General features: G+C 35.0%; 1 protein-coding gene and 1 long non-coding RNA gene across 4 annotated transcripts in view; one reads left to right on the forward strand and one right to left on the reverse strand.

The window, feature by feature from the left end:
- Positions 1-21384, forward strand: part of LOC150101221 (epidermal growth factor receptor kinase substrate 8-like) — a 218423-nt gene that overhangs the window by 174602 nt on the left and 22437 nt on the right. For all 3 annotated transcript variants that reach the window (XM_090401588.1, XM_090401590.1, XM_090401589.1), the window contains exons 12-14: positions 5645-5880; positions 19980-20163; positions 20685-20893. In XM_090401588.1, the coding sequence (XP_090257714.1) occupies positions 5645-5880; positions 19980-20163; positions 20685-20893 (629 nt within the window). The remainder of the gene's footprint in view (positions 1-5644; positions 5881-19979; positions 20164-20684; positions 20894-21384) is intronic.
- Positions 5998-21384, reverse strand: part of LOC150101222 (uncharacterized) — a 36665-nt gene continuing 21278 nt past the window's right edge. The window contains exon 3 of the long non-coding RNA XR_016549165.1: positions 5998-6416. This is a non-coding gene — a long non-coding RNA (uncharacterized LOC150101222). The remainder of the gene's footprint in view (positions 6417-21384) is intronic.

Raw genomic sequence — 21384 nt, forward strand, 5'->3', positions numbered from 1 at the left:
TATCCTATACCAGATTGATTCAAAATGTAAGCCCATTTTTAAAAATTCCATTTGTATCTCCCTGTTATCTGCTCTAGAAATGAAATTGTAAATAACTACTCTTTGTATAATTTTCTACTTGTTTGAAAGTTTTCACAGGAAGTATTGCACAACACGTGTAACAAAATCTATTACTTTGCCATTTTGAGAAAAGAAATTGGCCAATCTGTGTGTCAGGTATAGTATTTAAATTGTTGGGGAAGCTGGTGAGAACCAGAATCCAGTGTTTGGTAGACAACAGTGCATATTAGATAAGGATCTAAAATTTAGAGAACACATTACTAACATTGTGAGGACAGCACAACTAATTCTGGCAATGATGTGAAGGACACTGATTTGTAGAAGTAAAGAGACTCTGGTTCCAATTTATAAAACCTTGATTATCTTTGTTGGATAGTATGGATTTGTTTAAGGTAGGTCATGTTTAGTAATCTTGCTTACAATTAGGTGACAATAAGATGACAGCTGCACTGGACGAAGGAGATGGATACACATACTTAGATTGTGCCAAGGCTTTTGATAGATTACTACATGATAAGTTGATAGTCAAACTAGAGCAGATGGAGTTTGATATTAGACTAGTGGATAGGATTGGAGAATGGCTATCTGATGTCAGCAAGTTGTGTGTAGAAGTGCAATATCCTAGAAGAGGAATGTCACTAGTGGTCTGCCTCAAGAGTCTGTTTTAGAGCCATTGCTGTTTAATCTGTATGTTAATGATATTGGAGTTATTCAATTGTTTGCGGATGATGCAAAGTTGGGATGAACTATGAGGAGCAGAGCCAATGTTTTGACCTTACAAGAAGATTTGAATAGACTTAGTGAATGGGCTCAGGAGTGGGGATAACAGTTCAGTGTTGCGAAATGTAAGATTTTAAAATTTAGAAAACAAAGATGGGATGTAGAATTTGTGCTTGGTGGGAGATATATTGTTGGAAGTGAAGGAAATAAGTGATCTTGGGGTGATAGTGGATAAGGATCTAAAATTTAGAGAACACATTGCCAACATTGTGAGGACATCTACAAATCAGTGTCCTTCACATCATTGCCAGAATTAGTTGTGTTGTCCTCACAATGTTGGACAGTGGGGACAACACAACTAATAAGTAAACAAATAAGGAGACTCTGGTTTCAATTTATAAGACCTTGATTAGGCTACCTATGGACTGCTGCTGCACAGATTTGGACATACTGGTTTTCAAAAGGATGACAAGATGTTGTAAAGGATCCAGAGGTAATTGACTAAGGTAGTTAATGGTCTCTGAAATGTTGAGTATGAAGTAAAGTTGAGAAGATGCAATTTGCAGAATCTAGTGGACAGGAGAAAGAGGGGTGATATGATAGAGACTACAAGTTAGTAAGATGTTGTTATTAGATTAATGTTGCAGTGGTTTTTCATAATATGGTGGAAGATAGGGGTGAACAAGAGGTCATCCCTAGAAAGAATATAAGGAGGGTGTGATCAGGGGACTGAGAAGCAAGTGTTTTGCATGGAGAGTGGTGAATGATTGTAATACATTGCTGAGAGCATGATGTTTGCAGAGAATTTGAACATATATAAGGCATGGTATGGTGACTCCATAGAGTCTTGGGATGATAATAATAATAATGATACTGTTGTCTGTCGAAGAAGGTGCCTTCAGTATACTGCACTATTTCTTTTTAATTGGACTATTCCAGCCTCTACCTTCTTTTCTGTAGTTGGTCAGCTGTTTGCTGAAGTTAGTCTAAAGTTTTACAAGTATATTTCATGTTATATTTTCACTATATAAATCTTGCTTATATTTTGAGTCATAAAAAAGGAAAGTTTAGTTTTGGATGTTTTTATTTAATTAAAAAAAGTGTCCACAGTATTACTACAACTGCTGGTGGTTACTTTTGAAATAATCAATGTCTTAGAAATCATCATCATCATCCTCCCCATCTGACCGAGGTGGCTTGAGGCTAGCTACCATGATTAATAGTTTTCCATTCCAATCTCTATTTACAGCCAAATTATTTAAATTTCTATAAGAGTTCAGATTGCTTATACAGTAGATGTTTTCTTCCTATTTCCTTCTAGGAAATAGGAAGAAACTTTTTATTTAACTTTTATGATATGCATTATGTGGGAGCAAGTACCTATACATTTTTAGTGTAAAACAGTAGAAAAAGTATAGCTACTTCAAAAATTCCATAAAAATTATATTGATATTGCTTTAGCTGCATGTTGCACTGAGAGACTAACTAATAGATTATTTGTTTCATAACTGTTTATTTCAATTCATAATGTGCAATTCTTGGAAATGGGGATGAAGAAAGGCAGCTCAAAGTTTGCATATAATATAGATTATTATAAATGTTGTGGTAAGTGAAAAGATTTATTTTGTTTTCTGTCACTCAAACCATCCAAGTGTAGAACATAACATTAACATGGTCCTTATTTCCTCTTCTGAGTTACTCTTTCTTGATTCATCTTATATATTTTATTTAAGTTTCATATCAGTTAGGGTGCAGAAAAATGAAATGAAAGATTGTTTTTATCTTTCATTTCATTTTTCTGCACTCTATACGAATAATTCAAGCATAGTGCTGTTTGGTGATTGTATTATTAGAAATAGGATGAATGAAACAGGTGTAGAGTTGACTATCCAGGAGGGAGGATAAATAGGATGATTGAGGCTTGGGTTAATGAAGATAAAATGTAAGAGTGATAGAGATGATAATTATAGGAACAGATTTGGTTTGATTCTAGTAGCAAGGCTTATATGTTGGTTAGACATAACTGGTAATTAGTTTACGGAATTAACAACGCAAATGAAGTATATTAATTAAAGATAACTTTAATGAATCACTTCTATATTTCGGCAACGTCACATTGCCATCTTCAGGAACATAAAGATATGGTATGTGCACTCAGGAACTAACACAAAGCAAATGAGGAAGAAAGCAAGAAACTAATATTGTTCCTAGAGTCCTAATGGTGCCCTCTTGCGGGCTAATTTGGTAGTCTTGGCAGTCGGGCTGAAGTTCTCATAATGAAAGTCTCCCAAATTTGGGGCAGTTTCATGCACCCAAATTTGTTGAGGTTAGGAACGTTTTTTAGAGCTGCTGAAGATTCTTTGAATAATCTTTCGTATTTAAACTTGCTGCGATGAATTATTTTTGTTTTCTTCCAACGAATTTTATGGTGGGTATCTAAGGCATGGTCTGCCAGCCCAGAGCAGCTGTACTGGTGAAACCGGATGTAGTCTTGGTGTTCTGAAATCCTGATATTTGTTGTTCTGCCTGTTTGGCCAAAGTAGGACAATTTGCAGCTGCAGGGGACCTGGTATACACCAGGTAGGTCTAGGGGAAGTGGTTGGTCTTTGGTAGAGCGGATAAGGGATGCCAACTTTTTATATGGTCTGTAACAGGAAGTAAGGTCACATTTTTTGAGGATATTGGTTATTTTCTCAGAGGTGCCCTGGATGTAGGGGATGGTGATAGACTTGGTGTAATCTTTATTGTGGAGGGGGGTTGTGGTTTGCAGGTTTTAGTATTTTTTGGATTTTTTTGGGGTTATAGCCATTGGCTAACAAAGTGTTGAGGATGTGGTTTAGTTCAATAGTCAGGGCCTTGTCATCTGAGCAGATTAATTTTGCCCTGTTATATAGTGTTTTTATCACCCCATATTGTTGTGAGGGGGGGGGGAATTGTTGGTGAATGTATCGGCCAGTATGGGTGGGTTTTCTGTAAACAGAGAAAACCAAAGATCCATTAAGCTGGCGGGTGATTAAAGTGTCTAGGAAGGGGAGGGTGTTGTTTCCCTCTTTTTCTAAGGTGAACTGGACTCTGGGGTGTTGGTTGTTTAAGTGTGTGTTTTGGTTTTCTCTGTTTACATCAAATTAATTAAATTAATAAAGTTATTAAATTAGCCAAACATTTAGCCAAAACGCTCACACACTACACTGGCAACACACCATCACACATAAAAAACTCAGCCCACTTTAAAGCCAGTATAGAAAACCTCACACTCCAACATACTGACATAATGGTCAGTTTTGACGTCTCCTCCCTATTCACTAATGTCCCACTCAAAGAAACCCTTGAGCTCATCCAAGCCAAGTTTCCTCCCGATATCTCAGCCCTATTTCAGTTCACAATGAACTCAGGCTATTTCGTTTGGCAAGGAAAGTTCTACAAACAGATAGAGGGGACAGCCATGGGTTCACCACTTTCCCCACCCTTGGCCAATTTCTTTATGGAGACGTTTGAAGAGAAAGCCTTAAACTCCGCCCCACAAAAACCCACTATTTGGCTTCGTTATGTGGATGATGTGTTTGCTATTTGATCACATGGCTCAGACACACTCCACTCCTTCCTAACACACTTAAACAACCAACACCCCAGAGTCCAGTTCACCTTAGAAAAAGAGGAAAACAACACCCCCCCCCCTTCCTAGACACTTTAATCACCCGCCAGCTTAATGGATCTTTGGTTTTCTCTGTTTACAGAAAACCCACCCATACTGGCCGATACATTCACCAACAATTCCCCCCCCCCCCTCACAACAATATGTGGTGATAAAAACACTATATAACAGGGCAAAATTAATCTGCTCAGATGACAAGGCCCTGACTATTGAACTAAACCACATCCTCAACACTTTCTTAGCCAATTGCTATAACCCCAAAAAAATCCAAAAAATACTAAAACCTGCAAACCACAACCCCCCTCCACAATAAAGATTACACCAAGTCTATCACCATCCCCTACATCCAGGGCACCTCTGAGAAAATAACCAATATCCTCAAAAAATATGACCTTACTTCCTGTTACAGACCATATAAAAAGTTGGCATCCCTTATCCGCTCTACCAAAGACCAACCACTTCCCCTAGACCTACCTGGTGTATACCAGGTCCTCTGCAGCTGCAAATTGTCCTACTTTGGCCAAACAGGCAGAACAACAAATATCAGGATTTCAGAACACCAAGACTACATCCGGTTTCACCAGTACAGCTGCTCTGGGCTGGTAGACCATGCCTTAGATACCCACCATAAAATTCGTTGGAAGAAAACAAAAATAATTCATCGCAGCAAGTTTAAATACGAAAGATTATTCAAAGAATCTTCAGCAGCTCTAAAAAACGTTCCTAACCTCAACAAATTTGGGTGCATGAAACTGCCCCAAATTTGGGAGACTTTCATTATGAGAACTTCAGCCCAACTGCCAAGACTACCAAATTAGCCTGCAAGAGGGCACCATTAGGACTTTAGGAACAATATTAGTTTCTTGCTTTCTTCCTCATTTGCTTTGTGTTAGTTCCTGAGTGCACATACCATATCTTTATGTTCCTGAAGATGGCAATGTGACGTTGCCGAAATATAGAAGTGATTCATTAAAGTTACCTTTAATTAATATACTTCATTTGCGTTGTTAATTCTGTAAACTAATTACCAGTTAGATTTGGTTTGGTAGAACAGGAATGTGAGAATGGATATCAGAAGGTTATAGAGGAGAATAAAAAAAGACAGTAACAGTGAAATTTATGTTGATTGTTCAAATATGCTGTTATAGTTTATAATATTATAGAAATTTTTGCAAATTTCTTATTACTGATTTTTTTAAATATTTATTTTAGGCTAAATTGAAGAGTCACATTCATGATCCTAATGCACCTGAATTAGTGCATTTTCTCTTTACTCCCTTGGCTCTTATTGTGGATGCTGCTAAAGATTCAAACTATAGTTCCAGCTTGCCTTCAAGGGTTGCAGCACCTCTTTTGACAAGAGATTCTATAGAATTATTAACTAACTGTTGTACATCAAAGGAATGTGATTTGTGGCATAGTTTGGGAGAAGCCTGGACTATTCCAAAGTGAGTATGTATTCTGTATTATTAAGATACAGATATGCTGTTTTTTTATATTCTATGCTGTTATTTCTATGGCTGATATTGAAATGATACACATACAATATGAAAAACAAATGCGAATTTCAGGTTCACAGAATTACTTTATTCAGAAGTGGAGGAAAATCAAGCTTCCGGTACAATGAGTAATCCCTATTTTATTCAAATTGGTCTTTTCATATATTATTAATTCTTAAACATATAGAAACAAAACATAGCTTTAAAATCTTACATTGGATAATATAATGAATTGAAGAGGTACTCTAGATTTTGAAAATTATCGTTATCTTCAGACCTCCATGGAGCCACTTACGAGAGGTCCCTCTGTCACACTCACAGCTCATCATACCATGCCTTAAATACATTCATATTCTCTGCAGTCACCACACTCTCAGACAAGGCATTTCAATCATTCACCACTCTTCAGTCTCATTCCTATGCTCATAACTTCCTTATACAGCTTCCAGGGTTTACCTCTTCTGTGGAAAACCTTTTACATTAATCTGATAAAAAAAAAAAAAATCCCTTACCAACAGGAAATTTCTTCACAGGAAAATTTTTTCAGAAAATTCTTAATTTTTACTATATCATTTCTATGGCTGATATTGAAATGATACACATACAATATGAAAAACAAATGCAAAACAAGAAATATTTTTAAAAATGTTTCTTTTTTAAATAAATAATGCAGAATAATATTTCTGTTTTTTATTTCCTTAGATTTTATTTAATATTTATAATATTTTTATTGTGTAGAAAGTGAAATTAATATTTTGTATTTTACTGATGGTGAGTTCTCTAATTTTTGCTTATTTCTTAAAATTATCATTATTATTATTATTCAGGACCTCCTGTGATGAGTCAAGAGACTCATCACAGGAGGTCCTTCCTAGGAAACAACAAAGTCTATCATACCACTCCTTGAACTCATTTACCATTCTTGCTCTCACCAGGCAATGCATTTCACAGTTCCACCACCTTCCACACAAACACACAAAGAAACCACTCCTCACCCTCTTGCTCACAGCTTCCTTTCGTAACTTCCAGAGATGGCCCCTTGTTATCATTCCTTCCCGCTGCTCCACCAAGTGAAAGAACTCTCCAATATCAACCCTGTAACCACTTCTCAACAGTTTAAAAGTCGCAATCATATTACCTCCCCTTCTTCTATCCACCAAACTCTGCAGTCCACATTCCTTCAGCCTGTCTTTATAACTAACATTGTACAGTCCTAAAAAATGAGAGTTTTTGTGATTATGAGACCATAGGTTCTTTAATTATTACATATATTAGTATAATCCTGCCTACTAGTTTCGCTAGCGACTGTCTAGCTTTGTCAAGGCTCGAACGGTACTTTGAGCACGCATTGTCATGCATATGTTCAAAGTTAACTGCCTAACAGTTAGAAACGTTTCTGTATTCTCTCATATTTTTTTTGTATGTACCGTTCAGGCCTTGAGAAAGCTAGACAGTCGCTACCGAAACTAGTAGATGGGATTATACTAATATATGTATTAATTAAAGAACCTATGGTCTCATAACCACAAAAAGTCTAGTTTTTTAAGTATTTTATGACCAAATATGTATAATTTAAATTGTACAGGCCTGATACAGTCTTTATCTGCCTCTGCACCCTTTCCACAGTTAATTTATCCCCTTCAAATCCTGGGGACCAAATTTGAGAACTTGTCTAAGTGTGGTCTGATCAGGGTCGAGTCTTATACAATGGAAAAGAAGAGTTTTTTCTTACTTAGATACTACATGCTCTGTAGACAAGATATTTATTTTTATAAAACTGGCATAAGATGGTTAGGGAGTAGGGATACCAAAGAACTATTTTTATGCACCCTCAAGATGCTCATTCAGATGTTTTTTTTTTTTACTGAACTCATTGATGAAAATAAGGTGCTTTCAATTATAGGAAACATGCATATTTTAGAACTGATTCTACTTTTCTTGCATCATTTTATTATGAATTAGGAATTCATAATAAAATTATATATCATTATAAAGTGATAATAAAAAGTTTGAGGGCTTGGAAGTAATTTTTTTTTTTTTTAAATTGAAAATATGCCAATGAATTTTCTGGGGAATAATTTTTCCACAATGAATTGTTCGGAAAGAATTTTCAGCAAAGAATTGCATAGACACACTTCATTGTTACCATAAACAGTTGTGATGTCGTAACATTTCTAGTAATATGATTGCATAGATTTCAGATCCTGGTTAAACATCACCTCCCAGTTCCCTTATCTACTTTGAGACAGCCCCACCTATTTCATGCTCTTCAAGGGAAGAACAAGGATTCTCATCCTTACACTTCAAATTTCAATACTGTATTTCACAACATTGAACTGGAAGTCTCTCCCAAGCACTTGTTTACTCATCTTCAAATTCTAAATCTCTAAAGCAACATCTGCTTTACTCCTCACAATTCTTATCAGCTTTGCATTTATCTGCAAGCAGCTGTGTATCTCCCAATCTCATTAACATATAAATTAAATATATCATTTGATGATAATTGTCTTAAGAAAGATTTGCTAGTATTTGTTAACTTGTTTCATTATTTTAAATTATGAATGTTTATTGCAGTTAACTTTCCATAACTTCAGGTCTCATGATTTATTTATCTATCTTATGTTTTTTGTAAAGGTTCTTTCCTCTTACACAAATCTCTTATGTTCTCTGCTGCAGGAGGGAATGATAAACTGGTGTTATGAGGTTGCTTAAGCTAGGCACTTGGAAGGAGACTTCTATGTGGCCTGTAAGGAATGTTGAGAACCAGCCAAAGTTTCTGACTCCATGTTCAGTCCTCCTCTTCTCAGCGATGATGTACCTTTTTATTTATGTATCCACCTGCATATGGAATGAATGAGGATGGACTGGCAATCTATCACATAGCCTATCAAACTGTATTGTGTATTGGCTTAAACCACAAACAAAAATGGTAATACAACATCATGAAATGTCATGATGAAATGAGTTGCCTAAGCTAATAAAGGTCCCTCATTTTTTGTCATGAAGCCAGAATGGACAGTGAAATGGCCACTACTAGAACAAGCTCACCTTCAGCAGAACTAATCCTGGGCACCATCAGTGTGAAAAGTATTGAGAAAGGAAATAGAACTAGTAGAAGAATTAGAAAGGTACCATGTTGACATAATTGGTGTGTTACCAAGACTAAGAAGACAAAAACAGGTGCAATACTGCTAAATAATAACTATAAGATTATTTGGACAATGGTGATTAGGGAAAAAAAGTACCTGATAACTTCTTGAATGAAAGCAATTTCAAGTAGTGATATGAGCAAACATTTTCAAAATTGGAATTTGACAGTGAGATGTATTTGTTCCAATGTTCTCTGAAAAGTTCTAATATAAAGAGGACAGCTAAGATAAAGGAAAACATGGTTCTTGTTGGAGATCTGTACAGAGAGGAAATGAATACCAGACATAGAAATCATTAATATTATTATTATTATTTTATGACACCTCCAAGGAGTTCAAAGAAAGACTCATCGAGGGAGGGCACCTACTCATCAACTCTCCATCTCCACCACTTAATCTACAAACTACGCCAGACTACCAATGCCATCTACCGACTACCACCATGACTAATATTTTTTGTCTGTAAATTGTGTATATTCTAAAGGCCGATGTCTGTATGCGTGATGAAAAAACTTGAGTTTCTGGGAGGAAAAAACCTGCTACCTCTATATGAGATCGGCTAACTCACCTTTAACTGAAAAATTCCCATATAAAGATTATTCTCATCACAATGAGAATTTTCCAATTCAGTAAATATTTTGTAAAGTTTGGAGAAAAGAGCAAATCTAACAGTCTTTTGATCTTTCATTCAGGACATTGACTAGTCATTACTAACACCATGTTCCAACATAAAGATATGCATAAATTCATATGGAGAGGAAGCACAAGAAATCAGAAAATTCTTGGGATTTTTCATAGCAAAGCCTTCACACTAGTTCAGGATACAAGAGTATATTAAAAATTTGAAATAGGAAATAATCATTTGATTTTAGAAAGAATAAAAATGAATATCTTACTTTAAAAAAAAAAACTATAAAAGTTTTAAAAAAGAATCGAAGTTCAGAATCTTTCAGAAGTGAACTGAAAATTAAAATATTTCAGAGAAAAAAGAGAGAGATTTAAGCACGAACTAAACCTTAAAGATTCAGTGACAAAATTTATCACAAACATTGAACTAGAAAAGCATGTGATGAAGTTGTTTGCAATAGAAAAATCTGAACTTCGGTGGATCCAAGAAGTTAGAAACAGTCTTTTTCAAAAAAAAATAAAAATAAAAAATATATATATTGATTTGCCAGGAACTTTCATTAGGTGTCCTCAGAATATAGAGGAAAATGCAAGAAATCTATATTATATTATGCAAAAGTAGCTAAACAAATGACATCAGAAGGCTGTGATAAACATAGGAGATAGATCACAAAAGCAGAATGAAGTTTTGGAATATAAGTCATTGAAACACTTGAGAAATGAAGGAAAGAACTCTGTAAAAGGAATCAGTGATGACAAAGGTAACATAAAAACTGAAAATATTCTGGATGTCTGGAATAATTACTTTTGAAAGAATGCTAATTGAGATAAGCAGTGTCAGAACAGTGTAAAAACAGTAGAATGGAAAATATTCATCAGGGAAACAACTGGGAATGAATATCAATACTTGAAGTAGGGGAAAAAATATCAAGAAATGGAATTGTGGAAAGGTAGTTGGAGTACATTATGTTTGACCAGAAAGGCTCTGATATGGAGATATAAATGGAATGCAGCAGTTATGCTGCATAATGCAGAAGGTCCAATTCTAGATGCTTGTTGTAGTACTTTTATAGTAACTCTGCAAGAAAGAGAGAGGAACTAAAACAATGTGAGAATTCAAGAGGAATTGCTATACTCGAATGCTCCAGTTAGGATTTATGTATATGTGCTCAAGAAGAGGTTAAGAAAGTGTGGAATAAAAATTTGAGGATGAACAAGAATTCAGCCCAAATACAGATTTTTAGAATCTAGTTTTTATTTTAGGACAAATAGTTGAGAAATAATCATTCAAAATAATTACTTTGAAAGATTGAATGCAACAATAATGACAGTGTGGTGTAGAAAACATTCAAGAGGAATGTGATCAGGAATCCATATCAGTACTTGAGATAGAGTGATCATAAACCTGAGATGTGGAATGGCAGCTGAAATACATATTCAACCAGAAATACTCTGATTTGGGGTATAAAAGTTTCACAGTGCATAATTTAGGATTGGCCAGAGGATCAACTCCCAGATGATCGGAGTAGAACTCTTATAGTACCCATCTCTATGAAGGGAAATAAAATGGCATATGAGAATTATAGGGTAATTTCCCTACTAAATCTTCTTAGTAAGATGCAAGCATACTTGAGAAGAAGCTAATAAAAATTGTGAAAGGGAAACTTGAGTGAAAATCAAATCCTGATAACCTCTGTTTGGTTTCATCCAAACAGAGGTTATGAGGATTAGATTTTCACATTAAGACAGATAGTTGAGAAATTATGGGAATATAACAAGAATCTGTATTTAAGTTTTGTAGATGTGGAAAAGACGTGACAAGGTACCAAGAGAAAATCTGCTCAAAACACTACAGTTATGCAGCGTAAATTGGACATTACATCAAGCAACACATAATATATATTTGAATTGTAAGGCAGCAGTTAGAATTTAAGGAGGTATAGGAGGTATGAGCCAAGGGTGTACATTATCTCTGCTGTTATTCATCATTTATATGAATTACATTATGAAGGAAAGTGGCATTAAACCTGATCTCAGGTTATACTCCTGAATAAATAGTAAAGGTCTGCAGAATCCTATAATGAAATTGAATAACTGCTGTAATAAATTTAGTATGAAAATCAGCAATAAAAATTTGGTATGAAAATAGGTAGGAACATTAAAAGCATTGAAAACTGCATCCTGAATGGAGAATCTATAGAACAAGTAAAACATTTCATCTAATTAGGCAATAGATAACCTTGCTAATGCTTTTGCCTCATATCTCCACTTGGGCCTGGCTCCCACTGAAAAGACCTCAATAAGGGTCGAAACTAGTCTCATTAGTGGCCCTTCCCTTAATGCATAACATTATACATATCTGCAAGGAGATGTGTTTTGCATTATGGGAGATACTGAGATAGGAGTGATGTTAGCTTGCTCCACCTTTGCAACAAGTTGCTTGGTGTTGTACCCCCTTACTCCAGTCCTGAAGATACTTTCAGGTGCAAACTTTGTTTGCTCACACTTGGATAAAGGATTAAACAAAATAGTTTAACCAAGTGAAAAATAAACTTTCAACATCTAATTAGGCACAATTTTACTGAAGGTGGCAAATTAAATATGGAAAAAGACAACAGAAAAGCAATATCGTAGGAAATCAACTGAATAAATGTATATGGAATTAGAGAGAATCAAATTTTAAATTATGATCTGAGAGCTGGAGTAGAAATAAAACACATGATGAAAGACTGGAAATCACAGATTTTACAGTTCATCAATTGCAGTATCAGATTAAAAATCAGGATGTTGGCTTGAACTTGATTTTGATATTACATCAAAGTCAGTGTATCAAGTCAGATGCATGCTATCTGCACTGTTATTCATCTTTATGGGTCATATTTATGAAGGAAAGTGGCAGTAAACTTGATATCAGTGCTGGAGATATTTATCTGGATTCTTTACTTTATACAGATGATTTTATACTCCTAAATAAATCAAGTATATCTTCAGGACTCTCACCAAACTGAATAACACCTATAACAAACTTGATATGAAAAATGGCAATAAAAAAAAAGAACAAAAATAGGCAGGAAGATAGAAAGTTTCAGTTTCTTTTTGCATGAAGAACCTATAAAAGAATTAAACTATTTTAGCTTTTTAGGCCAATTTTTAGTGAAAGTTGCAAATTAAATTTGTGTATATATATATATAATAAGCAAAGCTTGTATCATGGAGATCAAGTTATGGAAAAACAGAAAAATTTGTCAAAACACTAAAATTAACACTTCTAGCACTTGTTTAAATAAGTTGATCAAAGACTTGAAACCACATGGAAGTTCTGAGAAAAATTAAGAGTGTAAATGCCTAAGGAATTGTCTATCATATTAAAAAATGAAGATACTAGAAAGGAACTTGGCATTAACATTCAGGAATGTGTGACATAATTTAAGGTGGCATAACCACTTAAACAGAATGGAAGAAGAAAGGTTGCGGAATAGTGTTTGATGCCAGAATAGTAAGAAACAGATCCATAAAAATCAAGATTTAGGTGGATTATGAAGCTAGTAGTGTCTTAGAAGATCAAAATGTAAAATCAAAAATATTGGCATTCTGATAACAGATTAATATAGAGGAAATTTGTGATAGCATGCTTGCAGTAATGTAAACTTCTATTATAGTATTGCTTACACTTCTTGCAAGTTGTGTAGGAATTCTGTGTATACAGGAATTTGATGATGATACTATTGTTACTTAGTGTCTTTCAGATTGGCTAAAAATAAATTCTCTTCTACTTCTGTAGACATGAGACTGAACAGAGATCATATTCTGTCAATATTTAGAACCTAATTAATAGACCTCTTCCAGACCTTAAATTCCATTTCCTTCCTCTCTGTGATCATTTCTTTTTCCAGTGTATGTTCCTTTACTTGAAGTCTCTTAATAATTACTCATCTCTATTTTGTGCTAATTTATCATTGCATGACATCTAAAGTCTCCTTTATAAGTCTCCTTCACCTTGATAAGACCCCCATCTCGACTACTGTGCTCAGATTTGGTCACCTAGGTTTCTTCTTGATTGGGAGGAGGTGGAGAGGATCCAGAGGCGAGTGACCAAGATGATAGCAGTCTGTGGAATGAACCTTATGAGAACAGGTTGAGGATTTGTGGGTTGCAAAAATTGGTTGATAGGCAGAGGAGGGGAGATATGATTGAGACATTCAAATTACTGAAGGGTTTCTATAAAATTAATTCAGAAGATATTTTTGAGAACAGGGCTGGTTGTGGGAGGACTAGGGGACATCCATGGAAACTGGGCAAAAGTGTGGTTAGTAAAGGTGTTAGAGCTGGGTTCTTTACTTTTAGAGTAGTGAATGAGTGGAATGCGCTCCCTGAGTCTGTGGTGGATGCTGTGACAGTGAATGAGTTTAAGGCGAGGTATGATAGATACTGTATGAATGTCGAATAGTTGTGATGAATATGATTTGGGGCCTCCCTCGATGAGTCTAATGACTCCCTGGAGTTGCCCGTAATAATAATAATTAATGGACACTCTCATGCCAGATAGATTTAAATGAACTGCCCTCTACATCTCTGCTCACCTGGTAATCTTTTTGGCTTCATTTCTTCTATCATTAGCAAAACTCTTTCTATTCTGTTCCTTCTGTAATCTCTGAAAATATTACATCCCTTGCATTCTAATCCTATAGCTATATCATCCTCTATATCATTGATCAAGTTTCCTATCATCTTGTATCATCTATATCCTCTGTCAACCAAGTATAACTTTTAGCCAAGTCAACCTAATTAATGTCAAAAGCTCCTCTTCCTTATTCTGAATACTTTGTGCATTACTATACATAAGAAAGGAATTTAACAGTGCAGGCTAAAGATAATCCTAAAGAGTTCTTTCAATATGCTGCAAGTGAAAGAAAGAATGTATATGGAGAATAGAATGATTTTAATCATTCTACCATATGGTAGGGAAGTAACAGGAATCAGTTGAAATAGTAGAATTACTAAAACGTGTAGACAGACTTATGTGTTCGTCGTACATGTTGTTTATTTTTTAACGGTATATATTAGAACACAGAAAAATAAGTAAATAATTAATTTATTAACTTATTGCTGATATTTTGCTGGTGTTATAACCAGCATCTTCAGAGCACAAAAACACAGTTTGTCACAATACGCGAGACTATAACGACATGGTGTAATCAATGGACTAGTTAAACAAAATTGTAGCAGCAACACAAGGACTAGAGTCCTGATTTTGGCGGCCTCTATCTGAAAAAAAAAAAAAAAAAATGCAGCTATCACATAAGACTAGAGTCCTAAACTTTTTTTTTTTTCAGATAGAGGGCACCAAAATCAGAACTCTAGTCCTTGTGTTGCTGCTACAATTTTGTTTAACTAGTCCATTGATTACACCATGTTGTTATAGTCACCGTATTGTGACAAACTGCGTTTTTGTGCTCTGAAGATGCTGGTTATAACACCAGCAAAATATCCGCAATAAGTTAATAAATTAATTATTTACTTATTTTTCTGTGTTCTGATATATGCTGTTAAAAAAATAAACAACAAGTAGAATTACTAAGTGAACACTTTACAAGAACATATCATCCAGGTGGTGATATTGCAGGAATGAGAGAGCCAAAGGCTTATATGGAACTGAGGTAAATGAAATGGAGGTGCATAGCATATTACAGAACCTTAATGTGAATACAGCTGTGGAATTGGATGGTATACCATCCAATTCCACAGCTGTTTTATGTGAAGCAGTGAGAGAATTGGCATTGCCCTTGACCATATTATTTAATCTAAGTCTCAGCTCTGGGTTAGTCCTGAGGGGGTGGAAAGAAGAGAAAATAATTCCATTGCATAAAGGAGACTCCAAGACTGGTGTAGCAAATTACTGACTGATCAGCATATCAGGAGTTGTTGTCAAAGTATTGGAGAAGGTAGTCAGGAACAAAATACAGGAATGGGTAGATGGAAATGGGATACTGTATGGGAGGCAGCATGGTTTTGTGAAGGGTAAGTCATGCCTCAGTAACTTGCTCACGTTCATAATAAAGTGACAGCTGAGTTGGATAAAGGTAATGGGTTTACAGTGTTACTGCTGGACTTTGCAAAGGCCTTTGACAGAATACCCCATGGAATTCTAATTAGTAAACTACAGCATGTGGGAATGGATATAGGGTTGGTGAGATGGATAGGAGGTTGGTTGATGGAGAGATATCAGAGTGTAGTTTATTCAGGAGTAGACTCCAAAAGAAAGCCTGTGACTAGTGGTATGCCATAGGATTCTGTTCTAAGACTGCTACTGTTTCATTTGTACATTAATGATATAGGAAAGGATCTGAGAGGAACTGTTCAGTTATTTGCTGATGATGCAAAGTTGGGTAGAGCAATAGTTAATATGGATGAAGTCAGAATTTTGCAGGATGATTTGGATAGATTGGCAGACTGGGCAAAGGAGAATGGCCATCAATTTAATGTGACAAAGTGTAAGGTTATGCATTTTGGGTTGAAAAGATTACCAGCTGTATACCACATTGGAACTGTACTTCAGAAGTTTTTTGATGAAGCCAGAGACTTGGGAGTGTAGTGGATAATATAGTTAAAGTTTAGGGCAGTGCTTCCCAAACTTCGGGATGTCAGGGCCCCCTTTGGAAAAATTAAAATATTTCGTGGTCCCCCTCGGAAAAATCGTAATATAGACATATATTATTATAATATTTATATTCAATACAAAACATACACAGCGAATATTGCAAAAATCAAATGCAAATACATGTTTAGCATCTTACATACACATTTGACATGGCACATTATCTCATATTTTTATATAGATATATTGTTATTGTACATTTGCAGCACAAGCACATGAAATGTAAAACGATTAGTAATAAAGAAAGAATTAAAAACATAAAAGAAGTTTAATAGCAATTTAATGTGATGGATGTGTTTCGCACATCTATACTGCTATACCAATATCAGGTGAAATATTTAAAACTGCAATTCTCAGATTTCTGCTTTGAAATGAAACTTATATGAATAAGCATATATTTACTAATATTCATTAAGCGCCAAAATACGCAGGAAGCAAAATTTGTGAACCGCCACCAGTGTGTGATTTTTTCCCATTAAAATATAAAAAAATCACAAAAAAAGAAATAATAAATAAAAATTAAATACATTTCTTTTAAGATAAAAAAAAATCTACTTAGTCTTAAAATATTTTAAATTTGTTTTCATTATTTCACGGCCCCACAGTTTGGGAAGTGCTAAAGTGGCTAAAGCAGCTCATCAGATTACTTGGTTACTGAAGAATACTTTGATTAGCAGAGACAAGCAGGTTATTGTTCCTCTTTATTGAGCCTTGATATGAGCCCATCTTGACTACTGCAAGCAGATCTGGGCACCAGGGTTTCTTGATAATGAGGAGAAGATGGAGAAGACACAGAGGGGAGTGACCAAATTGGTAGCAGGTCTATAGAATGAACCTTGTGAGAACAGGTTGAAGATTTGTGGATTATAGAAAGTGGTTGATAGGCAGAAAAGAGATGATATTATAGAGACATTCAAATTACTGAGGAGTTTTTACAAGATTAATTCAGAGGAAATTTTTCAGAACAGACCAGAATAGGTCTGGTGGTGGGAGAACTAGGGGTCATCCATGGAAACTAAGTAAGAGTGTAGTTAGAAAGGGTGTTAGAACTATTTTTTGCTTGGAGAGTAGTGAATGAGTGGAATAGGTTGCCAGAGTCTGTTGTGGGTGCCATGACTAAGAATGAGTTCAAAGCAAAGTATGATAGATACTGTTCGAATGTTGGATAGTTCATCTCTGATGTTTAGGGCCTCCCTTGATGAGTCTAAGAACTCTTTGGAGTAAGCAGTAATAATAATACACTGCAAAACTCCTTCCTACAACCTCCCTTACACCTTGTGTTGACTGTCCTGTTAATATTAAGAACTTAGGAAGCCACATTCAGCATCACTTGATCACTCTCCCACTTACTTGCATCTAGGTTGTTTGGATTCACACTCACCTGTACCATTTATAATGCACTCAGCATTATAAAGGGTTTCAATAGATTTCTTTTTCCTGTTTCTTGTTTGCCATTAACTTTCTAGTATGATATTGTTTATCATCTCCTCTTAAAGTCCAGTATCTCATATAACAACATATATTGCTAATATCATAAATTACCATTCATCACAATCAGGTATAATAGTTCTGATCTCCTTTTTTCTCATCATATATATTTTCATTATACATCATCAAATGAAGTACAGTGAAATCAAATTGTCTGTCTTTAAAAAAGCAAAATAAAAAGGTCTGAGTTTCATGAAGTTTATGACCTATCATTTACAAAACTTTGAATTAAAAGTTTAGTCTTGTTAAGTCCAATGGCCTGTTACAGCCAAGGAATTTGTTTTTTCATTAACTAATTAATACTGTGATTGGGCAGCTAATCTGTCACCATAGTCAGTTTTGTATAAAGGAACTTGTGGGCTTCCAGATTTATTACTAAAGAAAATCATTGTTATGAATGCATCTTTTACTATGTGTATAACTTTTTAATACTAATTCTCTCCCTGCCTGTGATAGTGACATTTGCATCCATAGTGCCAGGCTGCCCAAAGAAAGAGGCTGTTCTAAAAATTTGATTTTAGTTACTGACTAAAGGAACTTTTTCTAGGTCTTTTTTAATTAGTTTCTGAGTTAGTTGATCTTTGGCACAGGCAAGAAGAATATTCTCTCTTGGAAACCTGGATTTTTAATCCCAGAACTCAAAAGCAACTGTATAACTTAAACTATTTCAGACTATTTCGTTAAGAACTAATATTGCAGCAGGTGTCTGCTATCTTATCTTCCCCAGATGTCTATTAAAATCATTGATGTACTAGCTATCTTTAATTGGTGATGAGTGGAGGTTGGCTCTCACTCCCCACTTTCCAAAAAGTTAATTAAGGCTAAAAAAAGGTATTAGTAGATTTAATTTAATTTGAAAAGCACTGTTACTACCACTGTCGAGAGTTTATTTTTCACTTGGTTAGACTATAATAAGTTTAGTTTAATCCTTTATTCAAGTGTGAGCAAACAAAATTTGCGCCTGAAAGTATCTTCAGGACTGGGGTAAGGTAGTGCAACACCAGGCAACTCATTGCAAAGGTGGAGCAAGCTCTCATCATTCCTATCTCAGTATCTCCCATAATGCAAAGCACATCTCCTTGCGGATATGTGTAATGCTATGCATTAAGGCAAGGGCCACTACCCATACTGGTTTCGACATTTATTGAGGTCTCGTCAGTGGGAGCCAGTCTCAGTAGTGGAGATACAAAGGCAGAAGCAATGAGAGGCCATCCTAACCTATAGGAGTTGCCAAAGGGTGGGCAACCTTATTATTAAATTACTCCGGATTCAGAGAAAGATGTTGAGAGTTTATTTTTCACTTGGTTAGACTATAATAAATTTAGTTTAATCCTTTATCCAAGTGTGAGCAAACAAAGTTTGCGCCTGAAAGTATCTTCAGGACTGGGGTAAGGTAGTGCAACACCAGGAAACAGGTATGGGTAGTGGCCCTTGCCTTAATGCAGAGCATTACACATATCCACAAGGAGATGTGTTTTGCATTATGGGAGATACTGAGATAGGAATGATGAGATCTTGCTCCACCTTTGCAACGAGTTGCCTGGTGTTGCACTACCTTACCCCAGTCCTGAAGATACTTTCAGGTGCAAACTTTGTTTGCTCACACTTGGATAAAGGATTAAACTAAACTTATTATACTACCACTGTCATTGTGCCAGGTTATTTTGCACCCTAGCCAAAGTTTACAAGTGCGTCCCTTGTTTCACAAGTTGGATATTTTTTAAAATGAATGTTAAATATAAAAAAGAAAATTTATTTTGGCATGCTTTATTAATAATATACAAAGTAATATACAATATGTATAATATATGAAAATCAAACTTTAATTTTTCTGCCATTTCCTTTAAATCTAGTATAGAAGCACTCCTTCATGGCTTGCACCCTAGGCAGTTGAGTAGTTTGCCTAAATGGTAACGCCAGCCCTGGCTACTACTACTACTACTACTACTTTTATGCAACAAAACATGCTTTTGAACTAAAAGAACAGTAGCTAAAATTAAGTAGCTGATAAATAAATTTTAAACTTTTAAGCAATGTTCAGCCTTAATGAATCTTGCCTTTTAAAAGAAAGCCTGTATTATAATATTTATTTATTTATTTATATTATTTTATTTATTTTTTGGCAAAAGGGAACAATGGAAAGGCCATGAAGGTAACTTCCATCCAGTATTTTCAGATGGGTGGGCTCCAGATATTCCATTCTCTGAAGACAGGGAGAAAGCTGAAATAGCTGCAGCTGCTGCTGCCTCAGCTGCTGCTGCTTCAGCTGCCCAGAAGTTTCGCAGGGATGAGATTCGAAGATCTCAAGAGGAGGTAAATATTCAGTTATTAATAAGTGTTTCCTGTTTTTTTTTTCAAGTAATTTGTTTATTTTCAATATCAATAGGGACAGCAAAATAGTTGATTAGTTTCTTTTTCATTTGAAATTAGAAGAATAATACCTCAATGCTGTCTAATTACATAATATATTAACCTCTCTACCAGCAAGGTGGATGAAGTAGTCAGACCATATTGCACTTCTTATCCATGTTATTCAATATGTGTTACAGAATCGCATCCAGATTTAGCTGGACGTCTATAGACGTAATGGCTGGGGGTTAGTTAACTAACCCCCAGCCATGTTTGTCTTAACTAACCCCCCATGGTTAGGGGTTAGTTAAAACAAAGTTTTTGATAGTACAAATTACTGATGAAACTTAACCCTGCTCTGCATCAAATCAGACATTTAATAATAAACTACCCATGAAATTTCTTGTCTTCTTATTATAATGTTGTTGTGTACCTAAAGCTATCTGCTCTTTAAAAATTATGTGACATTTTTTTTCTTGAAACAGGCTGAATTGAGACAACAGGAATATAGAGGTTCTGCTCATCAAGAAAGAGAAAGCCGGTATGGAAGTGATTACTACTATAGTACTGACCATGGTGATAGACCAAGTTCACCAGGTATACCATCTGATACACCCCATTCTCATCAATCTTTTGAAAATAGACAATATGACTCCCATCATTTAGAAATACCTAGAAGAGAACTCTTTGATAGGTAAGCTATAAAAGAAAAAAATCGTTTCAATAGGTACAAATCACTTTGTGCCATAGCTACATTTTTTTTAGATTTTATTTTAATAAATATGTAAAATTTGATGAGCTAAGATAAATTTTAAATTTTAATTCATCAAATTTTACATATTTATTAAGGAAATGTGGCTCTTTACAAATAAAACAATATGGAATAAAATAGAGTAGGAAAAAATTCTGTACAGCTTAGTATTACAAAATTAGAACTCTTAAACATAAGTTGCATAAATATTTTATCTATTAACAAGATGAACATTAAAGGGGAAAAAATAATAATACTAAGAATGAAAGGCAGCTAAGTTCTCTTATGCCACTTGAGAAATGGTCAAATTACTTCATTACCTTGCAGAAATATGGTGCTTTCTAGACATTGTAAAAGTGGAATAGTAATTTCGCAGAGTTCCAGATGAATATAATGTGTTGCTGAAGTCAAATTTTCCATATTTCAGTTTTATG

This window comes from Typopeltis vanoorti, chromosome 12 (genome assembly GCF_054136105.1).
Source record: "Typopeltis vanoorti isolate ZY-2024b chromosome 12, IOZ_Tvanoo_1.0, whole genome shotgun sequence".
Lineage (NCBI taxonomy): Eukaryota > Metazoa > Arthropoda > Arachnida > Uropygi > Thelyphonidae > Typopeltis > Typopeltis vanoorti.